The sequence below is a fragment of the Alternaria arborescens genome (genome assembly GCF_004154835.1).
Source record: "Alternaria arborescens strain FERA 675 chromosome Unknown contig_7, whole genome shotgun sequence".
Lineage (NCBI taxonomy): Eukaryota > Fungi > Ascomycota > Dothideomycetes > Pleosporales > Pleosporaceae > Alternaria > Alternaria arborescens.
In genome coordinates, this window is record NW_021167862.1 from 502,940 (window position 1) to 527,300 (window position 24,361).

General features: G+C 52.3%; 8 protein-coding genes across 8 annotated transcripts; 4 read left to right on the forward strand and 4 right to left on the reverse strand.

Moving 5' to 3' along the window:
- Positions 1-867: 867 nt before the first annotated feature.
- On the forward strand, positions 868-2,236 carry AA0111_g3924 (hypothetical protein; the record flags this gene model as incomplete). Its single annotated transcript, XM_028649865.1, has 5 exons — positions 868-919; positions 978-1,139; positions 1,217-1,780; positions 1,837-2,104; positions 2,158-2,236. 5 exons carry the CDS (start codon positions 868-870, stop codon positions 2,234-2,236), a joined length of 1,125 nt encoding a protein of 374 aa, XP_028508445.1.
- A 1,605-nt stretch (positions 2,237-3,841) lies between these two features.
- Positions 3,842-4,733, reverse strand: AA0111_g3925 (ATP synthase subunit 4; the record flags this gene model as incomplete). Its single annotated transcript, XM_028649866.1, has 4 exons — positions 3,842-3,864; positions 3,914-4,136; positions 4,190-4,641; positions 4,703-4,733. 4 exons carry the CDS (start codon positions 4,731-4,733, stop codon positions 3,842-3,844), a joined length of 729 nt encoding a protein of 242 aa, XP_028508446.1.
- A 217-nt stretch (positions 4,734-4,950) lies between these two features.
- Positions 4,951-6,641, forward strand: AA0111_g3926 (hypothetical protein; the record flags this gene model as incomplete). Its single annotated transcript, XM_028649867.1, has 2 exons — positions 4,951-5,576; positions 5,624-6,641. 2 exons carry the CDS (start codon positions 4,951-4,953, stop codon positions 6,639-6,641), a joined length of 1,644 nt encoding a protein of 547 aa, XP_028508447.1.
- A 1,099-nt stretch (positions 6,642-7,740) lies between these two features.
- AA0111_g3927 (hypothetical protein) lies at positions 7,741-8,308 on the reverse strand (the record flags this gene model as incomplete). Its single annotated transcript, XM_028649868.1, has 2 exons — positions 7,741-8,033; positions 8,086-8,308. 2 exons carry the CDS (start codon positions 8,306-8,308, stop codon positions 7,741-7,743), a joined length of 516 nt encoding a protein of 171 aa, XP_028508448.1.
- Positions 8,309-10,657: 2,349 nt separating this feature from the next.
- AA0111_g3928 (hypothetical protein) lies at positions 10,658-12,733 on the reverse strand (the record flags this gene model as incomplete). Its single annotated transcript, XM_028649869.1, has 2 exons — positions 10,658-12,317; positions 12,366-12,733. 2 exons carry the CDS (start codon positions 12,731-12,733, stop codon positions 10,658-10,660), a joined length of 2,028 nt encoding a protein of 675 aa, XP_028508444.1.
- A 2,069-nt stretch (positions 12,734-14,802) lies between these two features.
- On the reverse strand, positions 14,803-17,880 carry AA0111_g3929 (hypothetical protein; the record flags this gene model as incomplete). The annotated part of the gene is made up of 1 exon (XM_028649870.1): positions 14,803-17,880. The coding sequence occupies one exon, from the start codon at positions 17,878-17,880 to the stop codon at positions 14,803-14,805; it is 3,078 nt and encodes a 1,025-aa protein (XP_028508675.1).
- Positions 17,881-19,901: 2,021 nt separating this feature from the next.
- AA0111_g3930 (putative alpha-1,6-mannosyltransferase) lies at positions 19,902-21,361 on the forward strand (the record flags this gene model as incomplete). The annotated part of the gene is made up of 3 exons (XM_028649872.1): positions 19,902-20,292; positions 20,348-20,636; positions 20,683-21,361. The coding sequence occupies 3 exons, from the start codon at positions 19,902-19,904 to the stop codon at positions 21,359-21,361; spliced, it is 1,359 nt and encodes a 452-aa protein (XP_028508681.1).
- Positions 21,362-22,787: 1,426 nt separating this feature from the next.
- AA0111_g3931 (hypothetical protein) lies at positions 22,788-24,021 on the forward strand (the record flags this gene model as incomplete). Its single annotated transcript, XM_028649873.1, has 2 exons — positions 22,788-22,836; positions 22,904-24,021. The coding sequence occupies 2 exons, from the start codon at positions 22,788-22,790 to the stop codon at positions 24,019-24,021; spliced, it is 1,167 nt and encodes a 388-aa protein (XP_028508680.1).
- Positions 24,022-24,361: the final 340 nt, after the last annotated feature.

Here is a 24,361-nt window from a genome sequence, read left to right on the forward strand (position 1 = left end):
GTCCAGCACTGCGGGAGGAGCGCGCCGTCGTTCACCGCCCGCTTCTTGTACATCTCCCGCGGCAACCGCAGTATCTCCAGGAGAAAGGAACAGCAAACGTCATGCTGTGAAGCTGGCGTGGTGTGGCAAAGCAGATGCCACTACTGCACAAACATGGTGTCTGCACAAGACCTGCATCCATGGACGGTGGTGGCGTAAGGCGCCTTCAATACAACACATCGGGGTCTCGCTACATGAAGAACGATGCCCACACTAATCTCGGTCGACTTGCTTGCGGAGCGGACCATTATGGTGTGCATAGGATCAGCCACAAGTGCCCGACCAAGGCTGGCTGGCTGCTATGGGCGCCCATCTTTTGTTTTTTTTTCTTAATGCGAATAGCCTCAGTGATGCAGGTGGCTCTCCTCTGAAGAGAATTATCGCCGGGGCTTGGGTGTGCACATTTAAATATCGGCCTGACCTGTCCCCTCTCCTGCAGGTCAATGAGTCGTACATATTGGGCCTGAGCTATATGACATCGTTGTTGTGCCGCGGTATCCTACTTTGAGCATCCCTCTTCGCGGTTTAGTCCCTCTTATTCCAACCCAGCACCCACGATCGCGAGGACCGCGTGTTATCTCCTTTCCAACATAACGTGAGCACGACGGACGATCGCAGAGTAGTGCTTCGCCTATAGCAGCCGTGATATTGTCCTTTGCTGTTGGATTTATCGCAACGAGGTCTGAGCGCGACCCGCAACGCTCAAATCTCCACCCCCGACTTTGACATTACAAGACACCATCCGCCCACTGCGCCATCCGAAATCTCCTAGCGACTTGTTCTTGCGCGCATAGCAAGCGTAGATCAGGAACACACGCGACTCCAAGCATGGCTTCAGAACAGGCGACCAAGCCCTCGGTGCTGATAATAGGAGGGTTGGGTAAGGCTTGCTCTGAGCACCACCCAGGTATGACAGGAGGGCTGACCATGTCGATTAGGCTACACCGGACGACACCTCACCAAGTACATCCACGACAACAACCTAGCATCGCAGATACGCATCGTCGACAAGCACCTCCCAGAACTAGCATGGCTCGCACCCGAATTCAAGGAAGCGTGCTCGAGAGAGCGATTTATACAGGCGGATGCGGCGCAGGAAAGTGCGTACCCCTGACCACATCTCTGGGTGCAAGGGATGTCTACAACCAGACGTTCGAGGCTAACTCGAACCCCACAGAATCCCTACCACGAATATTCGATCGTGAAGGCGGTGCTGAGTTCGACTACGTCTTCAACTGCGGCGGCGAGACACGCTTTGCCCAAGACGAAAAGGTCTACGAACTCCGCTCCTACGGCCTATCCATGGCCATCGGCCGCGAAGCCGCCAAACGCAAAGTCAAGTGCTTCGTCGAAATCAGCACTGGCATGGTCTACAAGTCCGACAGCACACCGAGCAAAGAGTCAGACAAGCCGAAACCGTGGTCAAATCTGGCAAAGTGGAAGCTCAAGGCTGAGGAAGACCTCGCCAAGATCGACGGACTGAACCTGATGGTTATGAGGATGGCACACGTCTATGGCCCGTATACGAGCAAATTCCTGAGCACAGCGCTTTGCATGGCGCGGGTATACCAAAGCAAGGGAAAAGAGATGCGTTTCCTGTGGAAGGAAGACTTGAGAACAAATCTGGTACATGTCGAGGACTCCACTAGGGCACTATGGCATGGTGTAGAATGGTATACCAAGAGTTCCCCAGGACGCAGGCCAGCACCCACTTTCAACATCGTGGATCATGCAAATCATTGTACGGATTACCACTCTTCATCCTTGAACTTACCGCAGTACTAACGTTGTCCTTAGCACAAAAGCAAACAGCCCAGCTCATGGGCGAGATCTTCAACATTGAAACTGGCTTCCACGGCACACTCATCTCAGCTTTTGCACGGCTGAACCTCGACCACGTCGTGGACGAAGTAAACGACGAGACACTAGACCCATGGGCGGAACTACAGCAGCAAGCCGGCATCAGCTCATCGACACCGCTGACACCATACATGGAGAAGGAACTTCTGAAAGACGCAGATTTAAGTATGGATGGAAGTTTGTTTGAGAGGGAGACGGGATTCAAGTGAGTCATTCTGAGTATATATTGGAGATGACAAGATGCTAACACGAGGACAGATACAACGTAGAAAAGATCACAAGAGAAAAGGTCGAAGAGGTCATTGAGAGCTATAAGAGGATGAACTGGTGGCCATAGCCGTCTTCCGCTGCACTCAACCACTTCTTTTCATCGATACCCTCTCTCTTGTCACGACCTTTCTCACGACGACCTCCCTTTTTCTCGTATATCCAACCCCGCCAAAAAACCACTTTTACATCTTTCGAAACGACAATCATTTGTTCCGTTCAGCATAGTAGCGCAAGTATGCATTATCTGGAGCTTTCCAAAAGGGTCATGTTCGATACAATTCGACATCTTCACACAGGTCTTCTTATGTCTTGCAGACATCAGTATACGGCGGTCGCATTTCTCTTGCATGTCACAATTTTTCTCTTGTATGTTTTGGGGAATGTATCTGGTATGTGCACGTTACTGTATGGTATTGGTCTTGTTCTTGTTGCTGTTGGTGCATGCGAGTCATGGTGTTACATACCCCTCAATCTAGCATTTGTTCGCATACACTGCCACCTGCTGTGAGACAACTCGCTATGCGGAAATATCGTCTGGCTGTGATTGGGCATCCCAGGAGCGTGTGGTACATGAAGAGCATATTTGATGATCAGACTAAAGTTGGAGATCTGGAACATGACGAAAGTCCATTATACTTGGAGCGGTAGGGCTACAGAGTTATATAAAGGTACCTACGGGCTCCCTACTCTGAGCTATCCAAGACTTGGTAGTACTCTATTACCGTTTTCACTTAGCAACAAGACGTGCAACGCGGCCCGACCACTTCATATGAATTTATACTTTCACTTCCCCTGGAGAAGGACGGCAAGTAGATCTCCGGGACTTGCTCGCAGCAATGCTAACCAGCTCGGCTGCGGTTGCAGTTGCAGTTGTCCTTGTGAACTTTGCTGTCAGCGATGACTGCGACGATGGATGGAAATCTCTTCGACCAAGACCATTCCATTTTCTAGAGATCGTACCCTGTAGTGAAAGGATGGCTTAACGATCATAATATTTGTCGATTCATGAGGTTACCCCTCCGGACAGGACAGTGGTTGACGCTGGGAGCTGGTTAAGCTTCCTTGTCTACACTTGAGACTATTTATTCAACGGGTAAAGCGAGCATAGGCATGAGTGTTTCGACATTGATATTCGGAGCCCTCATTGTAGGCTTCAGTAGGACTAGCACTCTTAGGCATCTACGAGCACTACAACAAAAAGAGAAACTTAACATCTCTTTGGAGCAGGATACTCCTTCCTACTACAACAAAGCATATTAAGAGCTATATGGATATAGATTAAGATTCTAGAAGTCTACGATAACACTCATCTTTATAAGTTTTCTTATTAGAAGCTATTGTAAGCCGCAAGGTAAGGGTTGTTATCTCTATACCTGTTCGGTTCTCCCCTTGTATGGGGTGCGAGAGTACTAGAGGTAAGTGAGGGATACATTTAGTCAAGTGGGGAGGCTACTTCAACCCGCCTTGGGACATGTAGTACACAGATTCAAACGATATTTTGCTAAATCCCTACCATCTTTCGCTTGGCGAAACACAAGATTTCAAGAGACAGAACAAGATCGATTTCGGCCTTTTCCCAAGCCTGGGGTACTCTCTCTATATTGGACGAGCTTGACTATTGCACAGATTTATATAACATTGAATGGCTTGACTGGTGGATGCTATAGGACGCTTATGCCTTCTGGGAAACGATCCCTAATGTCTGTTAGCCCGTGTCATGTGTTGCAAGTACGGCTCAACATACTCTCAATGTCAGTGACGCTCTGGTCAAGGATTTGCTTGAGGGTCTTGGGGTTGTCGAGCTCCTTCTCAATCTTGGCGATGATGGACTCGGCAAGCTCCTTCTGCTGCCTCTGCTTGACCTGGCCCTCGTAGCGGACCCACGAGTCGAGGACAGACTTGGCCTCGGCGGCGATGGCAGTCTTCTGCTCGAGCTCGAAAGCCTGAGCCTCAAGCTGGGCGGTCTCCTGTAATTTCATCAGTCTCCTGTCCCTGCATGTCCCCAATCGCAGTATCGCACCTTGGAAACCTCGAACAGGGTCTTGGTGATGTCAATGACACCGCCGAGGTCCTGGACGCTCTCGATGCGCTGCTTGACAGCGGTGGTGTGGTCCTGGCGGGCAGCGTTCAAGATACCCGAGATCTTGTCGACCTGCTGTTGCGCATAGTCTCCCCAAGCAGGTCCAGCGTACTTGGCAACGGCCCAGAAGATGGTAAGGAGCGAGAGGGCGACAATGGACTCCTCGTTGACGACGTAGAGCTCGTTGCTGATAGCAGCGACACTGAGACCGGCTCCCGCGGAGAGGACGGCGGCCTTGGTGAGGGGGCTGTTGCCGGGGACGGGTATCGCGTCGAGGACGGACTGGGCCTTCTTCTTGGGGTCCTCCTGGGGCAGGTTGGACTGATAGCGGGCCTGGACGGCGATGGAGGGCAGGGCGCGGAGAGGGAGCGATGGGCGGAGACGGGCGGCGCCTATTGTGGGTGAGCACGGGGGTCAATGGCACGGCATATTCATCGGGGTGCTGCTACTCACCGACCGCGCTCCTTGCAAGACGAGAGGCCATGGCTGTCTGATGAGAGTGGGGAGTTGGGGTGCTTTGTCGTCGTCGAAAGCTAGCTTTTCGTGATGCTGCGTCCACTCAAAGAGCCAAGCGCCGACGCCGATGCGCTAGCCGAACTTCGCCCGGTCCTTCACTTTTCGACATGGCCAACTTTTTGCGCTCGTGAGCATTCCAACTCCGCGCCCAGGGACACGTCTGAGAAGAAGAAGAAGAAAAAACTATGTCGGGCACAAAGGCCGCCAACATGTCGGGTGTCAAGAGGAAGAGGGATCCCAGCAAGCCCGAGCGCAGCGAATCCAAATCAAAAACCAGGCGCAAATCACCCAGCGACGACGGCGAAGATCTCCAATCCGAAATCCTACAGCTCGAAAAACAGATTCTCGAATCGCGGAAATACTACAACAACATTGCCACCCTTTTGGGGCGGGCGAGACAAACAGACGCCGAGAATGAAGGACCAATACTCGCCGCCGTCGCCCTCTGCCGAGTCTTCTCACGACTACTCGTAACAGGCGACATGGTCAAGAGCAAGGGCATGAGCGAGGCTGAGGGTGTCATTGTATCGTGGCTGAAGGAGCGCTACCGAGAGCTCTGCGATGTCCTGTTAGACGACTTCCTCCGCAGCGAACACCCCCCGAAGCAGTCTGTGGCCTTGACACTGGTTATGCGATTAGTCAAAGAGGAAGCAAAGTCTTCCAAGGACTACAAGATCAAGAATGGACCACTGCCGAGACTCATCCGGGTATTGCTGTGCCTTCCCCTCGACGATCTGAATCGCGACGAGTTTGCCGAGAAGTACCTCAAGCAGTTTGACGATATCCGATACCAGACATTCCAGACCATCAAGTAAGTGCATACCCACCAAAGGCTAGACGTTATCCTAACGCATTCAGGGATGTACTCGACAGCGATCTCGACATCACAACGCGCCAACTCGTAGCTGCCAATAGCTTGTCTCTTCTGTACACACTTACCGAAGTTCCCAGGTCCAAGACCGACATCCAAAGCTTCTACGTGCAGGTGCAAGGAAAGAGTCCGATACCGTCTCTTCAGGCATACAAGGAGAAGGCGCAAGCAGCATGGTTAGCGACCATGCGAACAGGTCTCTCTAAGGAGCAACGGAAGACTATCCTGCACAATTTCTCTCACCAAATTGCACCCTGGTTTCAGCAACCTGAGATTCTGTCAGACTTCTTGACAGACTCCTACAACGTGGGCGGCGCAACCTCTCTACTGGCTTTGTCTGGAATCTACTATCTCATCTCAGAGAAGAACCTCGACTACCCATCCTTCTACCTCAAGCTGTACTCCCTGTTGGACGATGGCCTCATGCACTCAAAACACCGATCGCGTTTCTTCCGCCTGCTAGACACTTTCATGTCCTCCTCCCATCTGCCTGCAAACCTCGTTGCCAGCTTCATCAAGCGTCTCTCGCGACTAGCACTCCATGGACCACCAGCCGGTGTGGTCGTCGTGGTACCCTGGGCCTACAACATGTTCAAGAAACATCCAGCCTGCACATTTATGATGCACCGCGAGATCCGGGACCCAGCTCTGCAGGAGGAGCTGGAAGAGGAGGGCATGGACGATCCCTTTGACATGGAAGAGCAAGATCCTCTCCTCACAAATGCCATTGAAAGCAGTGTCTGGGAGCTAGAGGCACTGCAATCGCACTACCACCCTAACGTAGCGACACTGGCAAAGATCATTTCAGAACAGTTTACCAAGCGGGCGTACAACCTGGAAGACTTCTTGGACCACTCATACACGGCGCTGCTTGATGTCGAACTAGACCGTGACCTCAAGAAAGAGCCAGAAGTCGAGTTTGAGATACCCAAGCGCATCTTTACCGCAGAAGATGGACTAAATACGTTTGGACAGTTGCTCACGCAGGTTGTCGAATCAAGATAGTTGATGCATATGTAGTTGGAGAATGATACCCGAAGATATGTATTACTTGGCCAGCTTCCCAGGTTCCCTTTATCATGTTAGGCCACTGATGTATATAAAGGTTCCCCACGGTCATCTAAACATGAACTCATGGGGTATCTTCACATGCTTACAAAAAAGTATCCTAATTGTACCATACTGTCGATAGTGACGACAGAAATCTAGAACCCAGCATGAGCTTTCGTTGTTCACGCATAGCACGTGCACATTTCCCTCTACTTTGCTCTAGCTGTGTTCAAAAACGATGAAAAATGGTTGAGACGCACACCGTGGTTGACTGGTTAGCTTAATATCCGCCAAGTGTTGAAACAAGGTTTTCTAGCTTCGAAGCTTGTGGCTTGCTCGAGTAGCGTTTTTCTTAGTGTTGACAAGCTAATGCAATGTCACAAGCTCGTTGGTTCGGGGCCGCCCGCTGTCTTTCTCGTGTTGCGCGTACGATAAGAGACGTACGTCGTTGTGGGAGGGTAAGAAGATGGGGAATGGTTGGTAAAGCCGCGTAATGGAATAGAGGAGTCGTCTTGCAGATGCATGACGTAGTCAGTATGAGAGATGGAAAGAGTGCTGCAAGACGAAAGGCAGGTCGGCGATTATCTTGCATGCATTGGCGTTGTCAGTTCCAGGTACCAGAGACTTCGCATTTGACCGCATGGTTTCGAACTTTCACATTTCAGCTCCCAGGGATTAAGCATCTCCTGCCTGCCGCTTATCAGAAAGATGTAGGAAAGTGGAAATGTTTCACGAGACAGGTAGTGGAAAGATGGGTATCAGGGCACCTGTCGGCGGCCAATATCTCATTGTAATTAACTATCTATGCATGCCTAACCATGTGTGTGCATCCCCATGGAACATTATCGCATTGGCAGGATACATGAATCCGATGCCTCATTCATACCCCATCCAATTCGCGCCTTTCCAAGTTTGAAAATTCAAGACCCCACCATTAATGCTGTGTTACTCCGTGTTGCTTTTAAACAAACATGCAACCCAATCGTGACCGGATTGTTGGTATATCGTGAAGAAGGGAAAAAGAGCCAATGCTCTGGTGGTGGAGATGAGACGCTTATGCGAATACAGCGGCACCGATGGCGAAGACAAGTCCACCGAAGGAGACCATGTTGCCGGCGGCAGCACCAGTGGACTCGGGAGCAGAGGCGCTCTCGGTGGAGCTGCCAGCGACACCAGAGGTAGCGGACTCCTCAGATGAGGCGGTGGAGGAGACGGCAGCAGAGCCAGTAGCAGAGGCAGTGGAGTTACCACCGACGATGGGGGTGACCAGGGAGCCGCTGGGGCCAACGGGAGTAGCAGTGGGGACAACTACGACCGAGGTGACGGAAGCAGTCTCAGTGACGGCGACTGTGAAGTTGTTAGCTTCGTACTGATGTACCAGGTTGACAGGATAACTTACGAGTAGAGGTCACGTCAGCAGCGGAGGAGAGGGCAGAGGTGACACCAGCGGGGACGGAGACGTCAGATGGCGATGGGAGAGGGACAGCGGAGCCAACAGCGCTAGTGGCAGGAGGAGCCTGAATCTGACCGTCGGAGATCTGAGAGATGGGCTGGACGCTGTACTGAGGAACAGCGGCGACGGCACCAGCCATGATGGCAACGGAGGCGATGGTGAAACGCATGTTGATGATGTGTTGGTGGTGGTTTGGGGGTTTGGGTATTAGAGGCTTAGAAGTACTTGACTTGAAGATAGCGACTGGATGATCGACTCGTAGATTGGATGAGTTGAGCGGGTGAATCTGTTTGTGCGTTGAGTGGATGAAGAATCAGAACGGAGGCCGCAAGCAGATCTATTTATTTGGCTGGGACAGCAAGGCAACACACACGCAAGGCTTGCGGCTGTTGTGTCGCAATGCGGTGGGGGACCCACTCTTACCCAATGGTGCCCTGTGCATTGTGTACGTGGAAAGGGAGTTATTGGAGAGGCTTTGCGCCCGTGTGTTTCGACGAGAGTAGAACCACCCAGCCCCAGCGCACAGACACGAGGCCAATCTGCGATTGGCAGATGGACAAGCATCGTTCCAAGAATTTCAGCCGCTTTCTTCCAAGTTAACCCACTCGAACCGTTGGGCGAGGCTAGTCCCCTGCTGGAGAGGCTGTCACGCTGCTGAATGCCGCCGAGTTGCTTCGTTTTGATTGCCTGGCTGTCTCTCGCCATCGCACGACAGCGAACATGGACGTATAACCCGCCACCTGAGTGTTGCAGCTCCGGCCACAAGCAACAACCACCTCGAAACACGCAACCAACAGTGAAGACTTTGACTGCCACGCAACCTCTCTCCACTGCAAATCGCTTGTGTGCACCTTATCGCAACGCCAGCAAACGCCTCCCGCCCAGCGGCCGTGCCACTAGCAACCATAGTGCCAGGGGTAGGTCCGTCACTATTCGATCGGCTGAAGCCTGCCCATCACCAATGTAGATCGCTGCCCGGTACAGGTGGCGGCCCTATGCAGCCCTTGGAATATTGTTGGCAACAGCCTGTCTGCGCATCGCTGTCCGGCTGTGTTTCGTCTGTTCGCCTCTCTTTCCTTGCTTCTTACTATCCTTAGCAACAGCACCCAGAATTGTTACCGAACTTCGGCAGCTGGGGTTCTTTTTTTGCATACCCGTCGTCGTGGGCGACGCGTGTCCCTCTTCGTCGTTTCGCTCTTCGCTAACGCGCAATCGATCCATGCCTCTGCAAAAATGTTCCTCTCCTGATGATCCCTTGCTTCAACAGAACGCCACTAACACGAAACCATCGCCGTATCCCCGAAAACCCTAGAATCTGAATGCCGCCCATGCAAGCGCAATATATTGAAACAAACAAAATCCAATCTGTACCTACATAGATAGTACACTCAGACATCGGCGCATGCAAGAAAAAGGTTAAAATGCACGGCCAACCCCAGTCCATTCTCCGGACTTCGCAGCAAGGTCCATGCTCGTAATCTCGTTTCGCATGATTTCTTGCCGCTGCCGTGATAACGATTCACGGGGGAGGAGATCATGACGTCGTTGTCTTCCTTCCCGTCTCGTATCCAACGTTTTGCCCTCACGTTGTCAAACGGTGATGTGGTGCGAATTCGTGGCCGGCGTGATTGCGGGCAGCTCACGATAGAAGGCACTGGAGTGTGTAGCGCTTGTGCCGTACATGTTCGGCGGAAAAGCCGAGAGCTCCAAGAATGTTCCTCCCACCCTGTCTGTCCGACGCTACGACTTGCATCTAGCATGCTGCACTTGCGCAGGTCCGATATGTACAGCTGCAGTACCACACACAACACCCAGACTTTTCTGCGGTTCCCAAGCTGCCCTAGTAGTGCCGCGGCCAAAGTCAACCATCTGTCACCGCAAGAACTGTCCGCGCATCATGGAGAAAAAGCGGGTGGGTGATTGTTGCCCCGGCTACCAACCTTCCCAGCTGCTCCTGCCACCATGGCTGACCGCTGAAACGTCCTGTGTGCCGAAATCTAGGAAAGTTACCGGTAAAGTTCTTTTGACCGCGCCACCAGTTGCAGGTACGCGGCTGCCTTGCTGTGGTGCTCGCTCATTGCGAAACCTCAGGCTGTTGATTAGGTTTGCCCGGGGCTAAGCGATGAGGGCTTCTCTGTTAGCCGGATCAATCAACTGCATACGCCTTTTGTGCATAAGACTGGCGTGCATAATATTATGTACGTATGCTGAACCCGGACAACGCAGCTGCACGTTACTGTCCGTAGTCTGCGAAGCTTAGCTATATCGTATTGCTTTTGACCCAGTTCAACAATACATTGACAAGTCTCAGCAACTCAACAACTCACGACAGGAACAGGAAAGGTCTGGATAGATCAAAGTACTTGTCATAACGATCTTCATTATCTGTGTCATAGTACAGCCTCTGCGTCGAGCGCGAGACAATGAAAACGCCGTTGTAATGCTATAAAGAACGATGTCGCTAACAATTAATTTTTTTACCTAAATATCGACAATGAACATCTGGTTCATAGCTCCACTAGAGCTGTCCATTCTTCTCCCTCGTAATCTCATCCGCCGAGTCGCTTTCCGACGCAGACTTAGGCGCCATCATAGGCTCAGGGCCCTTTGGCGAGCCGGGTGTGGTGCGCTTGAAGTAGTTGTGTACATCAAGGTGGTCGTCCTCGTCAGGGTCAGCACCTTCCCAGCCGTTCTTCTCAGAGAACTTGTGTTGCTGGCGTTCGAGCCACTCTGCGCGCATCTCGGTAATCTTCTGCTCGTAGTCGAGCTTGGCGTCGTAATCCTTGTGCTGGCCACGGAAGCGCTCCCACCAGGACAGGTGCTTCCAGTGGATGGCAATACCGTGGTAGTCGTGCTCTTTGCCCGCTCGAATGTATGCCCAGCGACGCTCTTGCTCCTTGAGATCCAGACCGGTCGTGTCTGGAAGGAAGAGTAGAGTAAGGAGAGCACCAGCAAGACCAAACCAGGGAACAAAGTAGAACTTGGTCTGAGTGTCGATGTAGTTGTACAGGACGGCGGCGAGTAGGGCACCAGCCTTACCGCAAGCAGCACTGAAACCGTGAGCGGTGGCGCGGACCGGTGTAGGGAAGACCTCGGCAGCGACAAGGAAAGTGACACTGTTGGGGCCGAATTGGTTGAAGAACGAGGACAAGAAGTACATAGCTTGGAAACCGTGAATGTTCTCAGGCGACGTGAAGTAGTCCAGAGCGAAACCGGGGATGATGAAGAGAACAAAGTCAGCCAGGAAACCGACGATCATCATCCATTTGCGCCCGTAAAGCTTGTTGTCGATAAGCAAGGAAGCGAGGTAGTAGCCACAAAGCGATACACCGACGTTGATCAAGTTATACAGCCAGCCGGTCATGACAGACTTGTTGCCAGGCGTAATAATGCTGATGAATTCGTTCTGGAAAAGCTTGTTGCCGTAGAAGAAAACGTCGTTGGCAAACCAAGCGCCAGCAGTAGCCAGAAGACGGGGTCCAAAGTATGTAAAGGTAAGTTTCAAAGACTGAATGTCGTAGCCGGTAACGTTCGACTTCTTCTTGGAAAGCGCCAGCTGCCTCGAAGCCGATTTCATCTTGTAGTAACGGAAGTAGACGAGCCAGAGTGTACCGACAGCAGGAATGGCGAAGGAGACACGGTAAGTCCATTGAGCCAAGGTCTTCGAGTACGGGGGGGATGATCCGCCGTGGAAGATGAGGAGCAAGATGATCAGGATGACCTGGTTGAAGAATTGTCCCCAACCTTGCATCAGGAAAGCACTGGTAACTTTCCTGCCACGGTGAAGACGATCGTCCTTGGTAGAGACTTTTCCGGAGCCGACAGCGTTCTCCATACCAGCAGTCGCAGTCATGGGGTACTCGCCTCCAACGCCGATACCGTAGAAGAATAGAGCCCAGACGTAGCAGATGACCCATCCGTTCTGGGTGACACCCCAGGCAGCAGTGAGCATGAGGAGACCGACGAACATGATAACAGCATCTTGGATAAGGCCGAAGCGGCGGCCGAGCCAATCACCAACAATACCAACGAGGATCTGACCAACAATGATACCGCAAATCTCGAGGTAGTCAATAGCCTGTAGCCAGGTTTCATCGCAAATCTCGTGCTTACCCCAGCATGCTGGGAAGGCAGCCTGCAGAAGAGGTCTGACGTTACCAATGGAGAACAGAACGTAACTAGATTCATGTTAGCGAAGAATTGAGCGATGAGATGTTTCGACTTACCCCTCGAGACCAAGACCCATACCAGGGATTACACAGGTTCGGAAGTAGTGACCAAAAGGCGCAAGTGGGTCTTTCTTGAACATGTCCCAGAAGTAGGTTGCTTCAGCTTTCGCTTCAGCTTTGTCGACTTGTCCAATGAATTTGACCCGTTGGCCCAGTGGCATGTCTGCCCAGTAGGTGCCGTTGGCATTGTAAAGGTCGTCGGGGTGAAGCAAGGCATGAAACACATTAGACTCGTTCGCGCTCATGTCGTTACGGATGTCAATGTCCTGAGTAGCTTGGTGCTCGCCGGTCATGTTGGGGCCATGGGGTGCAGCAACACCATAATCCCGGAGGGATGGTGGCGTAGGTTCGTGAGAATTCGCCATAGTAACAACTGTACAACGAGGGCTAGGCCGGACTCGTTGTTATATGCTGATAATGGAATGGCTGGAAAAAGCGTTGCCCAGAGCCGCGGGTCCTAGGCGAAGCTTATATGCGCTTTGATGCTAATCCGAGGCGGCGGATTATCCCACGGATATTACAATCGTTTGATGATGTGGGTTGCGCAAGTAATTCCACGCACAATGCAGAACAGTAGCACGTTCGATAGGGTGGCTTCTGAGTGGTCGATGGGATCTGCAAATCGACGCGATGCCAGATGCTAGTAATAGCCGGGCGGCCCGATGACGAACTTTCCGATATGGTATGCACAGATTGGTGATGGACACACGCCTCGAGCTGCTTGTGGTGCGTTCTTCTGTTCCAAAGGGCTGCCGCAAAAGCCCGGTGCGTAGGAATTGAGGGTCAGAGAGGTAGCCACCCAGGTTCAGCCGAGCGGAAAAGATGAGGCAGAGGCGCACAGGGAGCGCGAACTTGAGTGAACAAAGTTGAGCATTTCGCACAAGCCGACGAGCTACAGGTTATATAAGGGTCCAAGGATGCGAAGAAAATTCTAGTGTACAGACCGTCGCTTCCGGCGGGGGCATAACGTTACTGTGGACGCGAGGATACTAGAGGTTTGAAAGCCCCACCCAGTCTGGAAGGAGCTCACGCGACAGCAAATCCCAGCCTTTTCGGCACAAGCAGCACCCTCTAATTGGGCCGAGAGCGACTGCATCTACTCTACTCCTCGCTCTCTGCCCCGTAGTCGCCAAATCCGAGTTCTTGCGCCGTGGACCTTTCTCCAGATTTATGTCTTTTCAACGTACTATTCGTGATAGCTGATGGAGCTATGACGTTTTTAATAAGCCTTCTAGGGCTTGCACAAGCATACCAAGCTACGATCAAGAGGCATGGCAACAGATCAGTTGCCCAGCCCTGCTACGCCATTGACGCATTCCTGCCGCGTCGCCACTTGTTTGGATGTACGAGGCGATGAAAGGCCTTTGAAGGATGAAGTCTCAAGGAGCCAATCAGAGAGCCCAACAGAGAACGTGGGCGAGGCAATGGATATGGCGGGGTCCGAGAGTCTGGGCCAAGGAGGGACGTGCACGGCTGCTACGGTGCTTAGCCTCATCCATCCTCGTTGATTCTGCCGAGTATCCACACTTCGTCCGCTGCCATCGTCCCATGTCCCCCTCAACACCACCAATAATGCTGCTACGGTGACATGGTGCTCATTATCTCCGAGCATGTCAGACAAACAGGGGCGCTGCTTGCTTGTTGCCGTTCAATAAACACATGTCCGAGGAAATCTCTGCTATGCACTGTTGAAGTGGAACTACAAGTGCAATACTGCCACATCCCGAGCTTCGTCTCCGCTCCTTGGACAATCTCGAACAACTGCCACGATGGCGGTATCGGGAGCATAAAGGGGATACCTTGATCCTGTACGATAAGGCCATCTCTGATCTTGCATTACAAGAACCGAGAAACACGCCTTTGTATCATCGCTCGCTTGATTGCTCTTCATGCCTCGATTTCGCCCACGAGTACTACTCCCTAGGTCTATGTTTGATATCCACTATTTGACCTGACTGAACAAATGGGCCCGGGGGATGTCAGCGGAGAAGCCACGGTAACATCCGACGGCACTGCACGATATCCACACTCCCTCAAATGGACTCGCCGAGCCGCATGTGGACCAAACACATACCATGACTACACTTGAGCCTAGCGGCAGTTTGAGACGCTCACGATTCATAGATTTCACGTGGAGGGGCCAGTGCTGAGTAATTGATATCAGTAAGTGTTAGCTAGGACTATCGAGTCTAGGTATATATATATATATATTTATACAAGAGTGCCATCCAGTGGGTGAGTATTATCAGTGAACTCAATCATGTCGCCGAGAAGGGAAGCCACTTTTTCTTATATGCAACAAAGGTGATAGACATGAGAGGGCGCTGTATCATTCATGCGCAAAAGACCAAACGCTATGCGAAATTCCAGCAATCTGGAGATGTTCATGCAACACAAGGAAAAATAGTCGCTAGAATCCAAAACGGGTGGAGCCTCAACTCAACCAGTTCTGCCATTGGCACCGGCAGCCGCCAGTCCCACCGTCGATGGGTCCGCTGACACTTCCTTGTCCCTGCGTGCCTTTGACAAGGTTGCCTCCGAACCCGCGGTCTTCAAACTGGAATGACTTCTTCGATTCTTCGTCTTTGATTGACCCATCGTCCTCCATCTCGTAGCAATATAGGTTCTTTTTCGCTGGATCGCCGCCGTGACGGTCTATGGTGACGGTAACTGGGTACGGAAAGGTGCCTGGCCGCTTGAATACGTTCGAGTTGTCCGAAGTTGAACGCTGCAACAGTGTCTTGCTTTCTTTGCTGCGAGTCCAGATCTGCACCAGAAAACGTGTCTGTGAGTATGTACACCTCAGTTTGGCAGCGTCCTTTGTACTTCCTCCGTCGACATCTGCAGGGTTGCCGCCACGGTTGGTGCCGTTGATTTGCTTCAAGAAGATTGAACGGTCGAAATAGTTGTAGAAGCCATAGTGCTCATCATCTTTACCGCGATTGTATAATCGTAGTGGCTGCGCAGATGGAAAAGGCAACAAGTTTGCAGGCGCAGCAGTTCCATCAGAAGCCAACATCGGTGGTGGGATCACTGCAGTGATGTTCGTTGGATCGTTCGCATCGGCACGCTTCGTCATTCGCGACACGCTAACGGTGGGATCCTGTATGCTGATGAACAAGCCAGTATCTTCGCCCTCAAAGGGCGCGGAATTTCCGTCTGTAGTTTGTCCTAGGAAACTCATATCGGTAGTTGATGGAGGCGCGGGAGAGGGCGAAGCTGCGGCACGTGCATGCAACAATGACCGAACAAAGGCACCGGCTGAGACTGGATTCATGGCTCTCTTTACGCGTTGAGACTTTGGTAGTTCAGCTGAACTTCCATTTTCGAACGTGATTTCGACTTTGAAGTTCGGCTGGTCGGGTTTGTTGGGCGCGACGGACTGCTGAAGTTCTTTCGGCAGCGCACAGCTCCACAACGTAGTTGGTGCAACACAACCACTTTCTTCCTCTACTGCCTCTGGTTGAGCGATGGTCAAGATACCGGTAGGTATGGGAGGGTAGTCTGTGAGGTTGAGCCACTGGCTACCGACGTCTGCGCTGGGTTGAGTCGGCGTTGGCTTGTTGTCATTGTTGTCGTTTCCCCTCCTCGTAAGTACTACAACTACGGGGATGATGATTGCCAGTAGTATGAAAAAAATCAGACAACAACAGCAACTCCAGAAACAGATACCTCTTTTCTTTTTCTTCTCCTTCTCAGCACCCTGGGGTTTTGAGCTTCTTTTCTTTCCGAACGGCCAAATACTCATCATATCGCAGACTTTGCGGTGCTTCTTTCCCCCTTTGAGGTTGGGAGAAGAAGCTTGTGAGCTGGAACGGCTGACGTTATCGTAGCTCCAGTGCGAGCTTTTTTGGGCGAATTTGGGTGGCGGAGCAAATACTGGCAAGCTCTGCTGCGAGGTGTTGGCATTTGTTGGTGGAGAAGCTCCGCTCTTAACTTGCGGTGCTGGCGCTGACGTGTGCATATGCTGTGAAGGTGGTGGATAATTAGCGCGAACGGAGTAGCTGTCCGCAATTGGCCGCCTATCTTGCAACTCAATGTTGACGTTGATCTGTCGTGGCTCCTCGACCTGACGAGGCATCAAGACGGTTCCAATAGCCGCTGTACCCACAACTGGGGAAGCCGACATGGTAGAAAGAGGGGATGTGATGCCGCGATGAGGGTCAGATGCTGGTTCTGGAGTTGGGTGGAACACCACCTTTTCTGAATCTCTCTGTGATGAAACACTGGAAACTGTAACCGCTGTGTTATCTGGTCCTTTGGAAAGAGGGATCGACTCTTCTCTCTTGCGTGTACCATATTGGAGAGGTACTATCGGCACGTCTGGTGTTCTATCGCCATCACGCCCGGGTTCGGTCCACGTCGACGATTTCGGTGTCATGACGAACGGGGTGGTAATGACATTCCACCATCCTTGTGATCGCCGTGGAGTGGGCACCATGGAAGTATCGATAGCCAAAGAGTTCTCCACAGTCCTCTCTCTTAGAGGTGTCTCATCCTCTTCGAAGACAGTACTGGTGGACATGATACGATCCTTCCTTTTAGAGTCATCGTCTTCCTCAAAGGCAGTCCCTGCTGAATCTAGGGTGTCGTTCCTGGCGTGACCAGTCGCTCCTTGTGTATCTCTGGCAGTATCGGCGCCTGGTGCCTGTGACATACCAGCAGGTAAAGCCGGAACTGGAGGAACGTTGGAGTTCGCAAAGGTCGATTGGTAACGAGAGTAGATGCTGGGTGTGTAATCGGATTCTGTAAAGGGCGTATCTGGAGACCAAACCGACTTTACTGCTGCAGGAGTGATGATAATACTTGGGGTTACAAGAGTAGAGTCACTGCCAGCACGATGCCGACTGGCTTGAAGCGTACTAAAGTCGGAGATGCTGTCAGTCGGGACGGATATTCCAATTGGTATGCGTCGGTCCCAAGGCGAAATCTCCTGCCACGATTTGCTCCCTGGGGTCATGGAAATAGCGGTGTCAGCTTCGCTCCGGTCGATGCTAGGCTTCTTCCGATGTGTAGTGTCTGGTTGAGGTGTACCTTTGGTGATACCCAAGCCCTTGTTCCTGGTCGAAGACCGTCCTAAACCGAACCACGGCGACCTCCGAACAGACCCGGAGCCTCTCTCTGCTCCATGTGGAAACACCTGATGAGGTTCGGTGCCTCTATGCCTTGTGAAACTCGTATCAACAGTGATGCCAGGTTTCGCCGGCCTTCCCAGAAGCTCTCGCCTCCGACTTTTTTGCCTCGAGACGCGTCCTGCAAAGGATCGCGAGTTCTGTCTTGAAGTTACTCGCTGTGAGTCAACGTAGGTCTCGGTGTCGAAGGTTGATCTGTCTAGGTTCCGACTTTCCTCAAAGCCGTCATTGAAGTGTACCGATATCTGTTCGTCTGAATCGGTATGCGGGTCGTGTGCGTATGCTTCGCCATCCGTTTGGTATGCGGTATTAAATGTTGATCTCGAAAACGACGTAAGTGGTGGCTGCTGGCCGTACATGTCTCTCCTAGTGTAATTCATGGTTGACCCTGTCCGTCCGTGTCTTCCGTCCGTGGGCTACCAAGATTGAAGCAGGTGGGGGGACGACACAGCTGTGTCTTCAAAGAAGATCGCCGCGATAATGAATTGTCTCGATATGGGCCTAGTGCTGAAACTGAGACAGTTATGTGGCGGTGCTATTGTTCGTGCTATTGTGTAGATGTGTTGCGGGGCCCGAAATGTATTACGTGACCATAGAAAAACAAATTGAGAAAAACGGCATAAAGCAACAACAAGAACGGAAAAAGAGAGTGATAAAGAGGTACGGAGGACGGTAAAGGCGGATCAAAAGGAGAATGGTGAGGCTCTTGGTCGGACACACGACCCCAGATCTTTACATGGCCGTCGATGGCCCTGCCGCCTACCAGGCAAACCACTGCCATACCGCATAGTGCATAGCTCCTTCACCTAGACTTTTTACTCTAGCCTCTAATCTGCCAGAACCGCCGGCCACGAACGGATGAGTCAAAGCGTGCTGGTCGCAACAGGCCTTGTCAACGGGTCCCGAGTGAAGGTGATTGGAGCCACCAGGTGGATCTGCTTCATATCGAGCGCCATGATTCCAGGCTTGAGGCTCAGTAACCGCCCTGGATTCGCTGGGCTGGAAATGTACAACCCTATGCAAGATCTGAGACGCTCCAGAGGCATAGCTGGATGTCGTGTCTAGTGAATGTTGAGGTGAGCCAGTCAGAGGAGAGGACGACGTAACTCAAGCGCCAAATCAATCAGTGCGGCCACCAATAATTGGACGAGAAAGGCGCTGCCAAGATGGCGCTAGCTTGCGGTCTGTATGCGCCGACAATTCCCCTGTCTACTCTTTGGTGGAAGATTGTATAAATGTCGTTGGAATGCCCTTCCTGATCCTATGAGAAGGGAGTCAGTAATGGCAAGGGCAAACTCACGGAGATTGAGTCAAAGGTGTTTGGTCAAACAGCTGTTTGGTGTTTTGAGTTCCATGTACCACCACTTTGTAGAAGCCGACCTGTAATCACTCACAAAGGCTCTGAGTTGCGCACACTCAGACAGTATAGCATGTAGTGACGTGCTTGTCTCTCTGCGATGTCTATGGCCAGGCGGCCATTGATTGCTCAAGGGTGCACAGTCTGGTCCGCCGAAGCTGCGACCACGCGTTCGCATCTATCCTATTAAGACATCCATAGACATGCAACCACACTGCAATCTGCCTGTGGTAGCTGAGGAACACCAGAAGCTGCATCTGGAGCTGGTAGGCGTACAATAACAACAACAACTCATGACCGCCGTTATCAAAGTCATCCGTATACCTGCTAGCGATGTCGGTTCAGCCATCCGAATACGAAGTATCAATATCACCACACGATGCCACGGCTGTCTATCAGCGCTATGCGTTGTCGTCCAGCCCCCATTGAGCGTCACAAACTCGTACATGGAGCATTCAATACGATAGTGGAATAGTGGAGATGTGAGCCAGCACTAGTTCCACTCCTTTTGGGTCTCTTGGCATAGACCCAAATTGGTTTATCGCCAGCTCCTTTCCGACAACGAAGCCTGACGAGCTGTAGTAGTATATCGTTTCCAGACTCTCGTTTTGCCCATAGCCAATTGAAGAGACGCGGTTTCGACGTTCCACGGCATCCTCCCCGACGCTCCCTTGCGCCCCCAGTGCAACCGCCTTGCTCCTGCCGTTCCAGCTGTCCTCAGTAATATCAGAGCTACCGTCGAACCACGTCGGCAACTGCAGCTGACCGTCTTATCGCCGCGAGCCACACGCCGGCCTCCTTCCTCTTAATCCACGCGGCCCTTTGCACGCCGACAAAGTCACGCTGGCTTCCCAATCCTCCTTCTCCGCTTCCGCTGGCCAACGCAGGAGGCGCTCCTCCGCTGCACGGCAACTGCCGCCGAATAATATCAATCTTCCGGATAGTGCAGAGTCGCGAAGCAGGCTAGGCACAACCAGCGGTCTTCACGGCCGCTCGCTGGGCGAAGCCTTACCCTCGATTCCTGGCACCCCGGGCGCCTTCGAAATGTCAAGATCGCCTTCCCCACAGCCTGGGGGGTGGTCGAGTCCGGGCCTGAATGCTCCAGACTACAATGGCGGGCGCACCCGTCCATATGCGAATGGCTCTTCTTCACACAATGTTACCTGGGCATCCGCTCAAGCGCGGAGTGCTGAGGTCAAGGGATATCCCGCCTTCACCCCGAGAAACCAAGGTTTCTTTGGCAAGCACTTTCGCAGGATATCTACAAGCCTGCCCTTCAACCACGGCGACAAGGAGAAGCTAGGTCGCGGACGGCCCCAAAACAAAGTCATGCGCTTCCTGAATGCCATAGCCTGGACAGTATGGCGTCTGCGGAAGCGAGTCGCGTTGGTCTTGTTCGTTGTATTCTTCTTCATTTTCTACAATTCAAACACACGTAAGTTGTTATGCTCTCTGATTCCTCGTATGGCAACGGGTATTGACAACTGTAGCCTTACGTCGCATGTACAGACGGTCCGCATGGTTCGGCGGCGGCAGCAAATATGTCGTCATACTCGCAGCGAACCAAGGTGGAGGTGTTATGGAATGGAAGGGCCCCCGCGAGTGGGCCATCGAACGTGACAGTGTCAAGAACAAGAAGAAGTACACCAAGAACTGGGGCTACGAATTGGAAATTGTCGACATGAGCACCAAGAAGCGTTATGCGCACGAATGGAGAGAAAGCTGGGAGAAGGTTGACACCATTCGCAACGCTATGCGGAAATACCCACATGCTGAATGGTAAGTGTTCGGTGCATGTCATGTCCGCAAAGCTAACGTGCGTCAGGTTCTGGTGGCTTGACACAAACACCTTCATCATGGAGCCGACCTACTCTCTCCAAAAGCACGTCTTCAAACAACTACAAGACGTGACATATCGCGACATCAACGTATACAATCCCCTCAACATCACACATCCTCTGACCGACGAATACCTCGACCCCGAAACACGCTCGCCCGTGGGAGATGGCAAGGTCGACTCTGTCAACATGTTGCTACCTCAGGACTGTGGTGGTTTCAACTTGGGCTCCTTCATGGTCAAACGAAGCGTGTGGACCGACAGACTGCTTGACATCTGGTGGGATCCTGTTGGCTACGAACAAAAGCACATGGAGTGGGAGCACAAAGAGCAGGATGCTTTTGAATACATGTACCAGAACCAGCCCTGGATTAGGCCCCATGTTGCCTTCATTCAGCAGCGCCAGATTATGAGTTTCCCACCAGGCGCATGTGGCGAGAACGGCGACAACCCCGACATTCACTACCAAGAACAAGATCGTGACTTTTTGGTCAACATGGCTGGCTGCGAGTGGGGTCGCGACTGCTGGGCTGAGATGTACAAGTACCGCCAACTCAGCAACCACCTGAACCGTACACCTTGGGAGAAATTCAAAGACGGTATTTCAGACTTTTTCAAGAGTAGGACTAAGAAAGACGAGAAGAAGGATGAGAAGAAGAAGAACTAGGGCATTCATGAACTAAGGGGAGGCATGGTTTAGATGAACTGGAACGTATTTCTGACATATTTTGGATATCCTATAAGCTTGCGGTTCGGCTTATGATTTTGTTATAATACCCGCACGCAGTAGAGGGGGATGTACCGCAACGTGAGGTGACATGATTTCTGCATGGATCGGAGTCGGTGTTCTGTGCCTGTACCATACGAAATTGACTTTCGGTGAGCTGGTATCGAGACGGACGATGTGCTTGCATTTTTATTCGTAGGAGTACTACTATTGTTGCAAGGTCCCCCCAGTTGTCTACACTAAGCATGTGAGATACTACAGACTTTAGTGGCAGTCTGCATGATCAGGAAGAGGCAGATCAAGCCGATGGTGGTGAGCCAGGATGTAAGGTATCTGGGGATGCGGTATCTCTTGTAAAAGGCCCATTTTCCCTTTCCATCCCCACCAAGAACGAGAAGAACAAAACATACGTGGCGCAGCTCGACTCGCTTGACATGCTGGATAATGACGTGATAGATGGCGTGTTGTAAACAAGCCTCGAGGTAAGTGGAGTAATACTGTATCTGAACGAGCATTCGTATGATCCTGCGTCGTACGGATAGACAATGGTACGCGACCATGTCTTGCAGACGGCAGACCACAAGGTAGATAAGCTCAGAAGATACATGCGCATGTCTTGTACAAGGGCAGGTGAGCACGTCTAGACTCGCCAGCCTCAGACAGAAAGGGAGTGAGCGAGGCCTGATTCGTCCATTTCCCACACCTATCGCCAATGGTCATACGCCAGTGAGTACACGGGACACGGGGCCAGGAACGAACATTCGTCTACTTTCCTCATCTGCAACCCCGAGACAGCCTTCTTACACCAACTTGTCTGTCTTCCTCCTCCATTTCTCGCTTTCGGTCGTGTTCCTTCGTACCCCGCCCAGAGCGACAACCCCGATCTGCGCTTCTCTCCCTTCCCCAGAAACGTCATCACGCCTAGACCCTGGCCGTGCGCAAGTTGGGGAGCCAGTCTACATAGCGTCAGCTCGCTCGCGGCCTTAGTCTTATCTCCAACTGCGACTCGCAGCGACCCAGCGACAGGATCGGGTCGGCTTTCAGTTCCACTTCCTGTTTCTGGGCGCCGATAAGCTGTTTCAGAGCTGCGCTGGTCTTTCTTGCTTCCATCAGGATTCTCCAGCATCGCCAGTCCAAACAAAGAACCGAAGTCGGAACGGCCCTTGGGCTCCACTTGAGCGCATACTCCCCACGTCCGGTCAACCTAGGGTCCGAAGATATAAGGACTATCGCCGAAGGTCCAAGATTGCAGCGCTCTTGTCACGACTCGAGTTTCTGAGGTCAGGGTGCGATGCATGATCATCGTCCACCGCGAGCAGGCAGACAAACTATAGGAGCCGAAGATACGCACCATCAGGACCAAGCCATGCCTCCGTCGCGCCATATCGCTTCGTCCTCGAGGCAGCGCTCAGAAGGTATGATCCATCCCGTTTTCTACTCACATGCATCTGTCTATTGAGTATGAGCTTACGTAGCTTACAGAGTCATGGATCGATCTTGCATCGGCGCCTTCTTCAACCTCCCTATCGTCTGCGACCGACGAGATCATCACAACAGGACTCACGGTACAGCACGACTCCAACGCGCACAGGCGGCAGAACAGACGCTCACGAGGTGGCGGTCAGTTCTCCATAGGAACTGGGCACAGGGTCACGGCAGGAGGCAATAGTAGCCAGGAGGAGTATGAAGAGAGTGAAAGCGAGTCGGATAGGGTCATGACATCTTCCAACGAGGCCATCGGCCCATCACCTCTGAGACATCCACAGTCTGTTGCATCTTCAGAGACTATGTCTGAGAGGGAGGAGGACGACGACGATGAGAATGCGACGGCCGTCAACTATCCTCGTTCCTCGAGGCGAGAGTTTCAGCCACGACCGAACGCCTTTTCACACCCGAACAACCAACAAGCCATCCGATCGCAGTCTGGCACTTTGTACACGCCTCGCAGGAACGTGAGGCCAGCAGGACAACGACAGCACTCGTACCCACAGCATCATCCTTACAATGCCATCGCCCCCAATTATCAGCCCGATCATGATGAGGCCCTCCGTGCTAGCCTGTCTACTTTGCTCTCCGCTGCCGCTGCTGTGCGAGGTCTTCCGAAGCCGGGTCAACCACGCGCGAACCCTCCCTCATCCACTCGGGTCGATCCGAGCTCCCTACGCATGGTCCCAGAATCTGTAGCGCTGGGCAACATATCCGAGGAGACGGCATCGTCTCCATGCAGTACTAGCAGCAGTCCTTCAGAGAAGCCCAAGCGCAAAGTGAGTCCGCCGGTAGCTGGTGTGCGTAGCAGTAGCAAAGACCGCCGCATTGCCAAGAAAGCACGCAAGACAAGCCCGATGATGATCGAGGAGATCAGTCCGACCCTGCTTACTTGGGTAGTTAGCGCCGGCGTCGTGGTCCTTGTCAGTGCCATCGGCTTCTCGGCTGGTTATGTCGTGGGCAAGGAGGCAGGCCATGCTGAGGCTATGGGTCAGATCGGTGCAGCAGGTTCCGAGGCCGGACGCTGTGGTAAAGAAGCAGCTGCAGGCATCAAAGGCACTGGCCTAGGTCTGCGGAAGCTACGATGGGGTTCTGGAGCGGGTATTCGCGTCTAAACAACTTACGATGACAACGGTCACGATGATATGCATAGTTTTTGGCGAACACAAATTTGCAAGTATTGGGGCGTTATATCTCATTGCATATTGATATCACCCGGCATGGCGTTGGTTTGGCGCTGCTCGGTCTGAACTTTACTATATTTAGGGGTCGTGGCTACGACGCCTTGGAAAGTGATAGGTTAGTTGGTGCTATTGAACGCACATGCAATGTAGCAGTCATGTTGGTCTGCTAGGTACAGACGCATATATAGACTCAATCAATCCGTTTATTCTTGTAGTATGGTATCATTGTTGATCTGAGGTCGAGTACTCCATCCACACTCTGGAAGACGAT